This window comes from Chaetodon trifascialis, chromosome 11 (assembly GCF_039877785.1).
Source record: "Chaetodon trifascialis isolate fChaTrf1 chromosome 11, fChaTrf1.hap1, whole genome shotgun sequence".
Classification (NCBI taxonomy): domain Eukaryota; kingdom Metazoa; phylum Chordata; class Actinopteri; order Chaetodontiformes; family Chaetodontidae; genus Chaetodon; species Chaetodon trifascialis.
The window spans coordinates 22,169,328-22,185,036 of record NC_092066.1 but is presented as its reverse complement, the minus strand read 5'-3'; the positions used below and the strand labels follow the sequence as shown (position 1 = coordinate 22,185,036).

Below are 15,709 nucleotides of genomic sequence, written 5' to 3'. Positions count from 1 at the left end.
TAATTAGTAAGTAATGTAGTTACTATTTCAATGACTACTAAGTAATGAGTAAGTGACTTCTCTCATTGTGAGTCAGATAATATGTTTTTGTGTAATTTGGGTGAGCTGACTCTATGACATAACATCAACAGGTGTATGGTGAAACAGGAAGTCATTCTGATTCCACAGCAGGAAAAGCACAGGTGTGAAAAATTTTTTTATTGATGGCTGAATTCCACTTAGCTGCATCAGTTCCAGGGTCCTGTCATACTGTCATGGTTTGCTGGCACACATACCATATATATACACTTACAATAGAGCAAAGAGATTATTAATGTGAGTAGAGACACCTGTGTGCTGTGGAAAAGCCCCATGGCAAGAGGAAGATATATCGTTGGCATTGGTGTAATGTAATCAACTAAAATTTTCTTTACTAAAACATCATTTGCTAGAAATATCAGACAACAGATTAAGCAAGCACCTGTGATTCTACCTGCACACATCAGTGGATGCTAGAGCTCTGCAGTGTAAAGGAGCTGCTTAGTCCACTTTGTATCTTCAGCATGTAAGAATCAAACAAAGCTGTAGCTGTAGTTAGCAGCCCTAGCTTTATTTTGTTTGCATCCACATGCAGCGATGTATCACGCCTCAGCACCTTTCGTTTAAACGGCCTCACAACCTGTCGAAACCATTTGTGAAACTTCTAGTTTTGGCAACAATGCGATCCATCTGCTGCGCCTCGCTTTTAATGGGATTCATCTGTGTGATCACATTGGCAGAAACTCTGCAGGGTGTGTGACTTTCCACGAGTGGAATTTCTAATCGCAGCCAAGTGGGGTCAGTCTGGCTGAGTCTCATCGCGCTGTTCGAGAGATCGAGTGTCACATGTCTTTTATACAAGCTCCTGGCTGAAGCTCCTGTGATCTCAGCTCACCTTGAAGTGGACCATTCCTCCTGTCCTCTTCGCTCCATGTGCCATACATAATCATCCCACATGAAATTTTAAAAGAACAACTTCTCAGGCTAGCACAAATTACATTTTGGCGTCTGTCTCGGTTAATATGTAAAGTCCCGGCTTGGGTAGCTTGTGAGGAAAGCGACCGACGTTGATTGATTGTGCTGTTTCCTGCTCTCATTCATGTAGAAAATTGGCCAGGCTGAACGACGAACACCTTAAAACGAGCCCAGAAGTGTTCCCTTGGGACATGCGAGCGTTTACGTCTGACTGTGAATGACTTCTCCAGCTTTTGTTCTCCTCATGCCTTTTGTTTTTCACTTCTCCATCCCTCACGCAGGGTGCCAGAGGTGCTCTGATGTTAAAACAAAAGATGCAGCGGTTCAGCCATGTCAGTACAACTCAAATATCACAAGGAATACCTTTTTGCAATCTTTCTTCAGGCCTTTTTTTTTCTTCCCATGAAAGTGTTTCAAGTATGAACCTCAGGAGTGTTTTAGCACCATCATCAGGGTTTCTCTCTAATTTTGTCTTTCTGGGAAATATCCTCAGTCATCATGCTGATGAAATTGCTGTAGAAGTTTTTCCATTTTACCAGCCCAGATTTGCTGACTGTGTTGTGGGTGCTGGTGGTGATAGGGAGCTCTTTGATAAGGATTCTAGACATGTTTGGGCTGCTGTGTGCCTACATGCCTGTGTAGCTCACAGTTTGGGAACTTTGTGTGTGTGTGTGTGTGTGTGTGTGTGTGTGTGTGTGTGTGTGTGTGTGTGTGTGTGTGTTGGGGGGGTTATAGCAGCAGTGGAGGGATTGTACCCTGAAGTTTGAATTTAGATTAGACCTCCGATAAAAAACCCAACTCTGTATCTTTCTCATGTTTTCCTTTCTCCCTGCCTCTTGATCCCGTCCACCCTCTCCCCCACTCCCCTCCTTGTCAACTTATCCCATTACACCAGCTTCAATTTTAATGCCCCCCACCCCTCTTTACTATCTTTCCTTCTCCTTCTCGCTCTAACCAGAAGCAATGACTGTGAGAGGAGAGGTATGAGAGGGCATCTTCCCCTGACACCGCATGAGGATGTGAGCAGAATAGCTTCAGCCTTCACCCTCTCTTACCTTCACACGCGCACGCACACACGCACGCACACACACACACACACACACACACACACACACACACACACACACACACACACACACACACACACACACAAACTCACACACTCACACACCTCTCTCTGCTGCTGTTAAATCCCAGTACAAGTGCACAGCTCCGCGGCCATATGGTCTCCCACCCCTTCTCCCTCCCCCACTGGGCAAACAGGCGTCGGAAAACAGCATTTCTCTCAGACCGTTGCTTAGCTGCTGATTTTGCCTGGCTCATTGCTTCTGAATGTCTGTCGATATCTTCACATTAAACCATCAGCCCTTTGCTAAAATTTAAAACAGATGCATCCCGTTTAGTCTTTGCCTCTCATGGTTGCTGTCACTGTGTGTTGTGTACTGTTATAATAAGACAAAACGCCTACATGCCGAAAACAAGAATCAATATGTTATGTAAAAATACACCTGTCTTATCGAGCCATAGTGGGGCCGGACCGGAGGGGAGCGTGCCATTAGCTCGAACTCAGACACTTTATACATTCACTTTATATTCCTAAATGAAATTCTGGTCGGATATTAGCACTTATTGCCTGACAGGAAGTTACAAATTGGAACGTAAGAGTGAAAACAGCAGTGAATGAGCACTGCTGAGAAAGCCGGACTCAACAGTAATGGAGGCTTTTGCTTCTCCTATTCCTTAGTAAAAGGTTGATCAATCAGGTCTGCAAACTTAAGTGTTTGTGTTAGTGTTTGTTTATTGACATCGCATCGCAGAATTTCTTCAAACATGAAGGTGACGTTACTCTATAATGGAGTATATACGTAGACTATGGTATAGTATAGAATTAAGAGCTTAGAGAATATTATAGATCCAAGACGAAACTTTAAGAAGGGCAGGACTGAGAGAAAAAGGTTCAATTACAAATCTATCTGCTGCTTCACCACGGACAGCACCATGGATTTATCAATAAACAGCAGTTAAACTACTGATATTTCAGAGCCGTGGTCAGGGCCATAGATTCTAAGGTGCACAAACCTCAGTCAGTATAAAGGATCAATGAGTAAGGCAGACTAGACCAACATGTTCAACTAACCAAGCCCTCTGCACTGTCTCTGCCACAACAAGATGGAGGGGAGGGGTGGAAGGTTAACGTGGGGGATGCGTTTTGGACATTTTGTTGATCCCACATCAAATCACCTGCTGCCTCTGATTCTTTGAGTTGACCAGCAGTGCATTTTCTGTTGAATTATATTAAAAGCTCAATGAAATCCACGCTGAAAAAGACATTTTAAAAAATGTCACTAAATTCATGATGTTTCCAAAGTCAGCTATTGACGTTAAATAGTCTTGATGTATTGACCTAAAGATTCATGATTATGATTTTTGCCATAATGGATCAGCCCTGCTAAGAGTTCGGAGTGCTAGCTTGATAAGTAGGGATGTAAGGACATGTCGAATCTTGCGATGTTCTAATTGAAATATGGCTCGATGCCGTCATGGGACTGTGACACTATCTACCATGATGTTACATGGTCATTTACTATCTCTCCTTGTCAAAAGCTGTATTGTTTTTGTTTGAGCAGCAGAGGCTAGCAGTAGTAGCCAAGAAGACAGACTCCCATAATCCTCTGCTTGGAAGCCAAGCCCTGCTAGAAAAAAACAGAACTCAACAAGAAAATTACGGATGAATGGATGATCATGAAAAAGAGATTGAAGATGCTCCATCGACTTTTATAGATGATACGTGAGAACATCTTGGTTTTCCCATTTCAAGAACTGACAATGGCAAAAGATCTTGCAGATACTGTCAGATGATGATCAGCTATGCTATGGGAAACACAACAACAAAGCTTCAGCCTGGCCAGAGGAGCCCGAAAGAAATATTTGGGGTCCTGCTTCTATCCAAGACCTGAAGAAATAACAAGATGTATCTGTGAATATACAGCCAAGGGTTAAGACCGTCTCCAGTGGTTGACAACGATGGATTTCAGACGTTCGCAAACATGCTGGAGCCAAAGTACACAATTTCACCAAGGCCTCACTTTAGTCGCTCAGTGATAGCAGCTCTGTACCAAGAGACAAAAGCTAAAATTACTCAGAGCTTTAAAGAAGCAGAGTACAGCTCAGTAAGCACAGATGGATGGACTTGACGAGCGACCTAAAGCTATATTACAGTCACAGCTCATGTTATGACCAGCGAATGGGAAATGAAAGTTTTGAGCTGCAGACATGTCGTCTTTTCCAATCACACACTGCACTGAACGTAGCTGAGGTTTAGAAATCTGCTGTTTTGGACTGGGAATCACAACATGAACTTACAATCATCACAGTGTTGCTGTCATCACAGACAATGCAGGAAATATGGATGTAGCAGTGGGAGAGGCTGGACTGCCCCCACACAAAATGTTCTTCACGCACTTTAAACCTCGCTTCACCAGCGGGTTTGAACGTTGGCCACGCCAGCCCTCTGCTTGGTCGAGTGAGGTGTGCAGCAGCGTTTTTTCACCACAGTTCAACTACGACAGCTGAGCTGACCACCAGACAGAGACTGTTAAACCTGCCAGGACATAAACGGATCATGGATGTGGTCACCGGGTGAAACAGCTCTTTGAATTGTTTTCTAAAAGGACTGCTGCTGACTGCTGCATTGTTTCTGTTTTGATATCGTACATGGTTCAATCACTTTTCACACTAAAGAAGATCCAAAGCATTCAAGTTTACATCTTTCTGGGCGATACATATCTAAAGCAGCACATTCGCAAAGTACCACACGTATATATGATGTGGTGACGACATGCTTCAAATTGTTAAATATAATAACGAGCCCTGTTCTTGCATCATCAAACATCATGTCCTTCTTAATCAGAGCAGCAAAGTAGAATTTGTCTACTTCCTGTGTTGCCATCTGCAACTCACAAAAATAAGTAATAAGAAAACAAAAGGTTCCAAATTATTGTGATTTTCCAAGAAGCTACATTCACATGTCATCTCAAACCTTGAGTGAAGCTTCTGGCCGTATGAAATGGCTGTGTACCAAAGCTGAACAGGCCTCAGCTGTGCTTTGAAGAAAGGAATAATGGGACAGGTGTCCACATGTCATCAAGACTGTAAATCGTGTCCGAGATGTGGCCGTGCTGTGAAGTAGGCTATAGAATGCTTTCATGTGTCTATGTACTGCGCTGTACATACACACATTGACGTTATAATCAATATATGATATATGATCTGAGCGCTTGACAAGAATAAAGGAGAAAATAAAGGACAGGAAACCTCAGGGACGCTGACGTTGATTTGCTCTGTTGAGCTCTTTGAAAGTTTGCTGGTATTTATAGTTCTGTATTGTGAAGTTGGCTGTGAAAATCAATATCAAGACATCAGTAGATATTCACATGTTTTTTTTTTCCTTTAAAGGCCTTGAAATCTCTTTTTTGGAGCTTTGTTTGTTTTTATTTATCTTTTTGAAAAGCAGTGAAACAGACTGCATGCTGATTGCAGTCGGAGCCAAATTAAAATTCACAGCACAGTGCATCATCGCCCCAACTAGACTCAGGAAAACTGGTTTCTATGCTGGGTTGAGTAATGACTCAGCATAACATAAAACACCTTGAGCCATATAAATCACCACATGTGCCTGCCCTTGGTGTTAACTGAGAGTGAGCACATGCTGAAGTATGCTGTAAGGTGAAGTCAATCTGTTCAAAAATAACTGCCAAAGTCCTCCTGCAGTCAGAGGGAAAGAGCATGTTTCATGGTACATGTCAACTCTAAGAGTGAAGTGAAGAGTGAAGAAGTGTCAAGTTAAGGGACTAGTTGAACATCTTGAGTAGAGATGTCATCAATCATATCACTGGACAGTCTTGTTGACTGCTGCATTGGCATTGACCTAATGTAACAATATGACGCCAACCAAATAAAGCATGGACTCATAGCATACAGTACACTTTATACTATAAAAATGTGTGTGACATGGCAAAGGGGCACAGCTTCAGTTTACCCACTCAGCAGCCCTCCCTTAATATTCAGCACATTAAAATTTTCACCTTATGAGACGATACGTTATCACATTGCGGGTAATCTCATATCCCGTTCAGAGGAATCTCAAATATAGAAGCTGAGATGTGCTGAAATTACAGTATACTATATTGTGGCCGAGCTTTATTGAATGATGGTTGTCATAGTCCCTTCAAGCTGGGTTTCCATGGCGATATTGAAATGACTCTGTCCATGCCACACATGCAAACAGATGTATGCAGGATAGCGATATGGGATTCATACAGACAACTTGGCCTTTGCCAGCTCACAAACATCCACCATAGATACTATGAAACTCAAAGGTTTCATGTGAAAGTCATCCTTTAACCCTCTGTCGAGGCTAAAATCTGTGTTTGTTAAGTGGATCCTCCACAGCCCTCTCAGAAATCAGCATCACTTTGGTGGAGTTAGAGGACAGGCTTGAAGGGCAACCTCAACGTGTTCACACTGGAATAATGATCTGGAAATTAGTGCCCTGTCTCTCCTTCATACTCTTCGTCTCTCGGCTGCGGGGCTCTCAGCTCAACAATGTCGTGTTCTCTTTAATAGTCGTTTATTACTGCTAAGTTTAGGGAATTCAGAATCAACAGCACCAAAGTAATTTCTGCTTATCTCCATGCCCTCTGGTGACCGCGCAATGTGACGATTGTTATCGTTGTCTCAGTAGAGCAGTGTTTAGAGGGAGAGAATACACTTGTGGCTTTACAACCTCTGGGAAAGGAAAGAGACACAGGCTGCATTTTGTGTGGAGATATGGGATTTAGAGTTTTTTTTTTTAATAACACTGTGGGTGTTATATTGGTACATTAGGTATTTATACATGTATTTACTCTGTATATTTCGATTAGCGGTGATTTATTAGTTCATTTGTGTTTGTTTGAGATAAGTGCTGCAAAGGAAAAGTCCCAGTATAAAGTAATGACAGCAAGGTCTGCGGATTATTATTATAAGAACGACACAGATGCTGCTGTTGAATTTTTTAAACATAGCTTTCCAAGACTGTGAGCACAGCCAATGAAGAGGAGTAAGAACAGGTCACTCAAACTCTGCATGTGACTACCTACACATAGTATATCTTCCCGGTGTATTCATGTAAATGAACACATCTTTAATTATTTTCCTTTTCTATTTTTCTGTTTTGTTTTTTCAGTTTTTTCAATTTTACTACTCTGTTACCATTATGAATCATTTCTGATCATTGGAATGGGCTGTTTGCAGATGACGTCATGTCACTCATATGTTGTGGCACGAACTGCAGATGGAAGACCAGATTTTCTCAACTCAAAATGCTTATGTTTTTGCGTCGTTTACGGTTGCTCGGATTGATCAAACTGAGAAACCAGGAGAAGCTTTGATTGAGTACCATATGTTGTTCATTAGGGTGAAAAATGCAAGAAATTGACTGAAAGACAACAGAAATGGCAGATTTCCACCATTAGCCGACTCACCTAATGGTGTAACATTAGCTGTTGTTTTAAATATGATGATAGATTTAAAGTAATTAGTATAAGCAACATGAGTAACACTTGTTAAATCAGCCTTAATGCTTTCACTTAAGACAGCTGCACGTAAATAACATACCCTGTCTTGTTTCAAGACGATCCACGTAATTAGTGCCATTTCACTGGACCTTTGCGAGTGGTTAGCCTAGCTAACAACCGTAACGTAAATATCATTCATCTTCCACATTAAATTGCCGTTAACAGATTAACAGACAGGTAAATGTAAATAACATACCCTGTCTTGTTTAGCTACGATCCATGTGGCATTTCACTGGACCTTTGCAAGTGGTTAAGCTAGCAAAAAAACGTAACAGCACAGTGCTGAACGTTTGCTGCGGGGTTAATCCAGAGGAAAATAAAAACTACGCACCTTTGGAAAAAAGCAAACAGTCATCCCGGAGCACTTGTCGTAGACCCAGCCGCTGACAAGAAAACTGTATGCCTCCATACTTTGTCTGCTTTCATTTGTTTTCTCGCGTAGAGCGATGTCTACTGCCTCAGTAGCAGCAAAACTCTCGGTTCAGTTGAAAAATCGCTTTTCATAACGTAAGGATCACATCCATCATGTGTTCTGATTTTCTGTGTGTACCTTTCTTTCCCAATTTCATCTTTCCTTCGTCTCCCCCATTGCAGTTTTCACTTCTGGCCCGTCTGAATTTAATGGCACGTGACTGCAAACAACCTATTACTATAGCCCCTATAACAGTTAAAAGATGATTAATTTGGGATTGCAAACCCCGTATAGACATTATCAATGAATTTAACGATGCAAATGACTAAAAATCCAGCCCTGCATCATAACCTTGCTGTACAGTATGTTTTGCTGTTTACACCAGTTTTAAATTATTTATTTAATATTGATGTTTTGAAGGAGTTGCAAAGATGAGATTGGAGTGTTTAATATAGGAGAAACAGTCATGGTGACATGCACTGACATGGTGGACCACACGAGGTGTGGACTCAAATCACACAAGAGACTGTAGTCTCGAATGTGATGACCTGAAAGTTGCCAAAATAAAAAAAAAAAGACCCCAGTGACGAAGAGGCCAAGAGAAATGTCCTCAGCTCCTCACTTTACTGACAACTGATGTGTCAGTGGGTGTGACAGCAGCCAATCACCCTGCACAAGCACGACAGAAAGGTGAATTTGACCGACAACACGATGCCTCTTATCACATTTGTAGGTGCGTTAAGTTGAAAGAGTGTGTCACAGGAGAAACTTAACTTAAGCACATTTGATCATTATGTTACATTACAAAGTTGATTGTAAAAGGTTTCCTGCTTTTGGTAGATTTATCACACTTGCTGGATGAAAAAAACCTTAGATGGCATTAAATTTGTTTTAGGCCACAGTGACTTGTTCAGGACATAAAATCCAAAGTTTAGGAGTTGGACTTGATTTGAGACTTGTTGATTTTGACTTTATGACTTGCAAAACAAAGACCTTTTTCCCTTCTCTGATGTCTGCTCAGCCACTGTGGAAAAACCTTATAAGAGCTGCATTTTTTGAATGCTGAAAGATTAATTGTGGTGTAACTTTATCAAAATCTCAGCTGGGTCAAATTCTGACAGCGTGTAGAAGATACTGATTTATATAGCTGGAATGAATGGGCAGTGAATGGGCTTCAAATTATCAGAGAGACCAATTAAAAGCCCCCAGTGAGAGATTGCACTGAGTTGCAGCAGCTCGTGGAGCAGCAGCTGACCCAAAGGTGACGTCAGGGCTTTGCACTCTGATCCAATCACCTCTATTGTATTGGGGTGGCAATTTAATATTCAGTATACTTAAATATTTAAATTCTGGAGACAAAAATCTAATAACCTGAACAAATGAAATCCAAACTGGCTTGGTCAGAAGTGAATTATCACGTGTGTTGTAGTATGGATGAACCGACCAGTTCATGTATTGTAGTGACAGTAAGCACAAAGAGAGCCTGGTGACATTGTTACAGTAAGCTGCAGCCCAAAAGGTTCCCAGAGGGCCTGTATGAGTGTGTTGCAGCCCCTCATCTTATCCAGCACTTTCCAAAAAGATGAATGATTGTATTCCAGCACTGACTCTTCACTGTGATGTTATTGCCTGGAACAGAACAAAACCTCCCCGCTGGGTGCAAAAATCTGACAGCATTATATCGCTGAATTCTCCAGAAATGTGCCCATCATGTCCCCAGAAACTGCACAGACAGACTACTGTAATTTGTTTATTTCTCTCGTGTTGCATTCATCTTGCCACAGTAAGTATTGAATTCATTTTTAAACTCTTAAATCCCCCGCGAGGCTTTTCTAATTATATCAGTTGTGCTTGGATAAGCAGAGGTCTTTGAGACTTGTGACTTGGAGAATTGGAACAAGATTTTCCTGAGTTTGGCATCTCATTTTGATGCAAAGTGCTTTGAATGATATACGTGTAAGCAAACCGAGGACAGCCACAAAACGTACTCTGGCTTCTTGGTAATCTATCATATTCATGCAGTTCGAGTGCTCTGCCAGTCAATTAGGGAATAGAGAAGGGCCTCGTGCTGGGACCCTCTGTGGTGGTACCGCACATTTGTTTATGCTGCGATTAAAGATTAGGATTTGTAAATGGTTAAGATAGATGCTCTGTCAGTTTAATTTTCAAGGAATTGAAACTCCTTGAATCTAAGTGGTTCAACAAATCTGCATTCAGTGGAGGAGCACTAATATTGTGGCATAATCAGATTACTTTGAGCCATTTTAATGCTGGTAGGTGGCCACTTTCTCTTTTTTTTATCTCCCCCTCTCCACCACTCTCCACAGCTCCTCTCTATCTTCCTCCCTATCTTTCTTTCTCTTTCTCTCTTTTTCTTTCTTTCTTTCTTTCTTTCTTTCTTTCTTTCTTTCTTTCTTTCTTTCTTTCTTTCTTTCTTTCTTTCTTTCTTTCTTTCTTTCTTTCTTTCTGTCTTCCTTCCTCCTCCTTGGCTGCTGGGTGGTACTGTACACGGCCTTGTGCAGTAAGGCGGCAGTCTCATTAATCCTGCTCTCATGGCAAACTAGTCCCCAGGGGGAGAGCGAGCACACGTTTTAAAAGTGCCCTGTCACATTCTGGCACATCATTTGCATTTAGGTTAAAACCGGCCGGGACTCTTAAATCTTATCTATGGGCAGAGGGAACTCCCTCTTCACTGCGGCATGAGGGCATCAGTTATTGTCAGGCCAAACCTTGTTATGCTCTCACAATTACAAACACACACACACACACACACACACACTGCTGTGTCACAGTAAAAGCATTAAGTAGTTTGGTTTGTAAACAGATTATAATCCATATAAGGGTGATGGCTATTATCCAGCATGCAAGTGTATCCTTTGCCAGTAATCAGTGTAATGGGCTGTTTGACAAAGAAGGTGGTGTACACTCACCCAGCTGGAAGAGACGTGCTAGTAGGGCCCGCATTGTAATTTTATGTATGTACAGTGTGTGCACAAATTATTAATGGTGGCTGCTCTTACCATGAATAGTTTAGCCAAGTAAATGCTTACATAGATGGTGCACATAGATTGTGGTGGCTATTTACATGAGACATTAGTTAGCTCACTACTTTTAAAAGCCCAGGAGATCAAAAATAAAATCAGGATAGCATGGCTTAAAGTCTGCAGCTACACTACTGTGAGGCTGTAGCTTTGAACCAGATACTAATATTAGCATCCTAACACGCTCATAATGACACTTAGCATGGTGAGCTTAGCCGGACTAGTGTTTGCTTCATGTGTTAGCATGCTAACACGTGTCAGTGAGTGCTAATTAGTGCTAAACTAGTGCCATGGTGGTCCATGCAGATCAAAGTCATTGTATGTGGGGTGAGTTAAATATTTCACATGATATGGAAATAGAAGATAAAAGGACAACTCAGCTGGAGACCTAACCAGAAACAGATGAAAAAAAAAAAAATGGTCAAAATGATGCAACAGAGGGCGCAATACCCTGGTCCTACATTTCCCATAATGCAACAAAAAGCATTTTTTGTCAAACCCTTCACGCCTGGTTGCATCTATTGCTTTGCCGGGCCCAACCCTGCCGTGCTGCCCCTGAAACCAAGTAACTTTAGTCCTTGCTTTCATTTTTACAAGCTCTGTGTGTGTGTGGGGGGGGTGCGACCCCGCAGACACCCAGTCTGGCCCCTCCTAGCCCAAAGACACAGCTGCAGTATTTGAAGAGGTCGATGTGCTCACTGGGGAAACGACAGCTCACAATCCGCTGAACCAGCACCTCAGCTGGCTGTTTGTTTTCCAAACCAACCGCAAGGAAAACGCAGGCACAACTGGAGAATACAGCCTCTACACTGTTGACTCAACACTCTGATAAACCGTAACGCTAAATTCATTAAATTCAGTGCACCATGTTTCCTGTTACGGCTTGGAGGTGTGACCTGTGTGAGCGCAGTTTCCATGGCACTCGTCATACGGAAGTGGCCGTGGCTTCATCTGAACTGGGTTGGATAACACCCTGTTACACAGCCTTGTCTTACATCATACAGCTGTTTCTTACAGGCTGTGTAGCACTCCCAATGACTGTCATGTCCAAACTTGATTCTACCCCTTAATAAGCCTGAATAACAAATTACAAGGACTTTATCTCTGATCTTTAATCACTTATGTCATCACATTAAGGCATGAATCCCAGACACAGATGAAACAGACCAAACAAATGAACAGAATAAAGCCGTGAATCAGTTGGGAACCACCTCATGCAGGTGCAAAGGTGGTGTGATTCCATGTTTCTAAAGTTTTGCACACTATAAAAGACTGTGATCAGCAGTAAAATCTTGCTTGGAGCTACATCTTAGACAGTAATCAGTGTAATGGCCTTGTGTAGCATGAGGTCAGTCTGTGCTTATACATAGCTTTCGACACAAGGCCCTTACAGTGATAAGTAGGTTTTGTGCTGTGAGAGCTGGATGTCTTGAGTGTTTCAGTCTACACCGCTCCGTCGCCTTCCCCTGACTTTCCAGTCCTCGTTGTTCCCGTCCTAATTCTCATCTCCCATGCTAACACAAGTGCCTGAACTTACTGCTTGAGTCACTCATTTCTGGGCTTTTTCCTTTGATCAGGCGTAATCCTCATTATTATTTACAGACCGTGATTTCTCCCAGCAACCATCGCTGCACTGCTGCGCGAATAAACCAGCACATAGTATGGACTTTGATCAATTATGGACTATTCACTAATGGCCTGTGTCCCTTCAGTGCACCCCCACCATCCCTCTCTGCTCTGCATTGTGCTTGCTCTGCTTCTCTGTTAAGTTCATTGTGACATCTGTGAGTAAAATGAGCTTTAAATGATTTGATAGCTTGTGTACCAGAGAGCTGGCATAGTATGTCTGGATAATAGTTTTGTGTGCAGCGTGGGGTCATGCTAGCAATTAGTGTAATAGTCTATTTCATATCAGAGTGTCCAAAGTAATCCATAAACAGAATAAGGAGTGGTGAAGAATGGCAGCATTTCTCAGTTTGTGATGGACCTGTGTGTGTGTGTGTGTGTGTGTAGATTTAGAAATGTAAATGCAAAATTCAAAATGAAAACTGCATTATTATATGTTGAAATTGACATAATTTCATGTAAACAACTAATATTGGTTGAAAAAAATATCAGTGAGCAAAGATTTGGTCTAAATGTGTAGTTTGAAGCTAAGCTGAATTTGGTTGAAGGTGTATTTTTATCCTCCATGTAACTGTTGCTTGAACAGCATTTGAATTACTGCATTTCAATGTACAGTTAAGACCGAAAAGTGCTGCAACACCATTTGATTATAAGACTCCCTTTCTAACCAAACGTAGCCCAGTTTGACTAAACATCTTTTGACCTGCCAATTGCCAAATAACCTCTTCATGTTTACTGTGGTAACTCCAGTTGAGCCATAAAATCTGGCCAAGAACACGTTCCCTCAGCTCCAGCCGCAGCCTGTTGGAGCAGTGTGGAGATGGAGTTCGCTCTGGAGTCCCTGTTGCACTTTCTGTGTCCTCTGTTTCAATTTATGTCTTTTTGTCGGTGCTCTTACTTCTCATGACTTATGAGCGTGATGCATCCTTGCTACTCTTTGCACTTACATAACAGAAAATCGCCCATAAAGCTCCGTCATGCATTTCTAATATTTTCCATTTCTGCTCTGCGTGTGTTTTGGTGTACATAAATAATACTTCAAACAGCGAGGAGTGTAATGGATTGTCTGAGGAGTTGAGGTATGACACAAAGCACAATGTTTCATATGCTCTGCTGCCTGCGTCGAATCACTGTTTACTCACCTTTATCTCTTGAGGTTAATAATTTCTTGTTATTTTTGTTCTGCCTAACACAAATAGAAACTCCGCTGATAGAGAGGTCTCATGTAGGTGATGGCTGGCATTGACTGCACATGAAGTGCAATTGGCCATCATTTACTCCTCCACACAAGCACTTGAAAATGATTTTTGTGTTATTTTGAACCTAAATAATCATTGGACTGCAGCATTTGAGTGGCTGCTTTCAATGCTAATTATTTTGAACTAAATGCTAACATCAGGATACTGACATGCTCACAGTTTCTCTGTTAGCATGCTGGTAATTAGCAGGTTTAATGCTCACATTGTTCACCAATTGCATTCACTGTGTTAGCATACTAACATTTGCTAATCTCAACTCAACTCAACATACAGCTGACCATTTAGCATGACCTCATGGACATGCCAGGCGAAACGTCCATAAAGATACATCATCTGGAACCATGAATGTGCCCAATTTTGAGCCAAATCATCCAGCTGATGCTGAGATAATTTGCTGGATAACTGAAAACTTTGACCTACTCGTGGCATCAGGGCATCGCCAAAGTCAAGTAGGATTTTTCATCTGGGGAGCATAAATATCTAAACAAAATTCAATGGAAATCCATCCAATTTTTGTTGAGATAAAGGTCAACCTCGTGGTGGCGCCAGAGGAAATGATAGGAATCACTGAAATCATGAGAATTCATCCTGCGAGGGGCATGGATGTGTGTGACATACAGCGAGTGTGACTAAAAATGCGAAATGGAACGTGTCCTGTTTAACAGTTTTAACAATGAATTCTTAAAATTAGCATTAACTCAGTTGTATCACTTTCATTAGCAGGTGTCTTTTAAATGTTAAATCTAAATGATTCAAATTAAACCCTAAATGAAAGTCTTGTCTGAAACTGCTCAAATTCCAGTGGATCTCTGTATGTTGGCGGTGGCTGAAAGGAAATATGTGCTGCAGCACCAAAGCGCCTCTCATTTAGTTCCCTTTTTTTGTCTGTTGTCTGGCAGAGATCTCTGGGAATTCAGAGGACATCCCTCTGGTGCGCTGGAGGCAGCAGTGGCTGGAAAATGGCACTCTGCTCTTCCACATTCATCACCAGGACGGCAGCCTGAACCTCCCGGAACCCACCGAAGACCCAGCCAACGATTCTGCGAAGGAGGAGCTCCGCATCCTACACATCTCTGTCATGGTACATCTCTCTGTGTTCACACAGCAGCTGGAAACAGTTTGGAGGCCTTATAGCACAATATATGTTGATATGCAGTCAAAAAAACTTTCAAAATTAAGAAGACAAAGGAAACAAATGGCTTTCCTCACTCACTGTTTCGGTTTCATTAAGATGGATACTTAAACGAAATATAAAGAAGTTCTTGACTGTGGTTGAGTTATTTTCCCTGGAGCTGTTACATCTTCAAAGATATCATCTTTGAGATGAGATAACATGTCCCTCCCTCTTCTCTTTGTTTCCCTGTGTATTCCAAATGAATCAGCTGAGTGCACACTTTTTCAGGGTTTTAGCGAGCAGATAAATCCTGCGGATGCCTGTCCCGACACAATAGCTGTTTTAGAGGCAAATATTATTCATTTACAAAGCAGCTCTGTGTATTACAGTTCACCCTCTGGTGTAATAACTCTTCTTCATGCCAAATGTAGACGGTATCGCAGTCAAAGCTTTTAAAAAAGCTCTGCCGCTGTCACATTTGTTTGTACTGGACACATGTCGAGTGTGTAGCCTGCCACAGGGCAGGGACATGCTCACCATGGTGTATGGTGTGTGTTCACAACTGCAAAGGCACAAAGGGAGTCGGGGGGAACTCCTGTGTTGTAGCAGTGGGTTTCCTACTGATTAAAACAGAAAAATAAATTTGC

The 15,709-nt window shown here is 41.9% G+C and overlaps 1 protein-coding gene across 6 annotated transcripts in view; it reads left to right on the top strand.

Annotated features, from left to right (window-relative positions):
- The window catches only part of astn1 (astrotactin 1), a 370,801-nt gene that overhangs the window by 56,986 nt on the left and 298,106 nt on the right, over positions 1 to 15,709 (top strand). For all 6 annotated transcript variants that reach the window (XM_070974412.1, XM_070974410.1, XM_070974416.1 and 3 more), the window contains exon 2: positions 14,848 to 15,029. In XM_070974412.1, the coding sequence (XP_070830513.1) occupies positions 14,848 to 15,029 (182 nt within the window). The remainder of the gene's footprint in view (positions 1 to 14,847; positions 15,030 to 15,709) is intronic.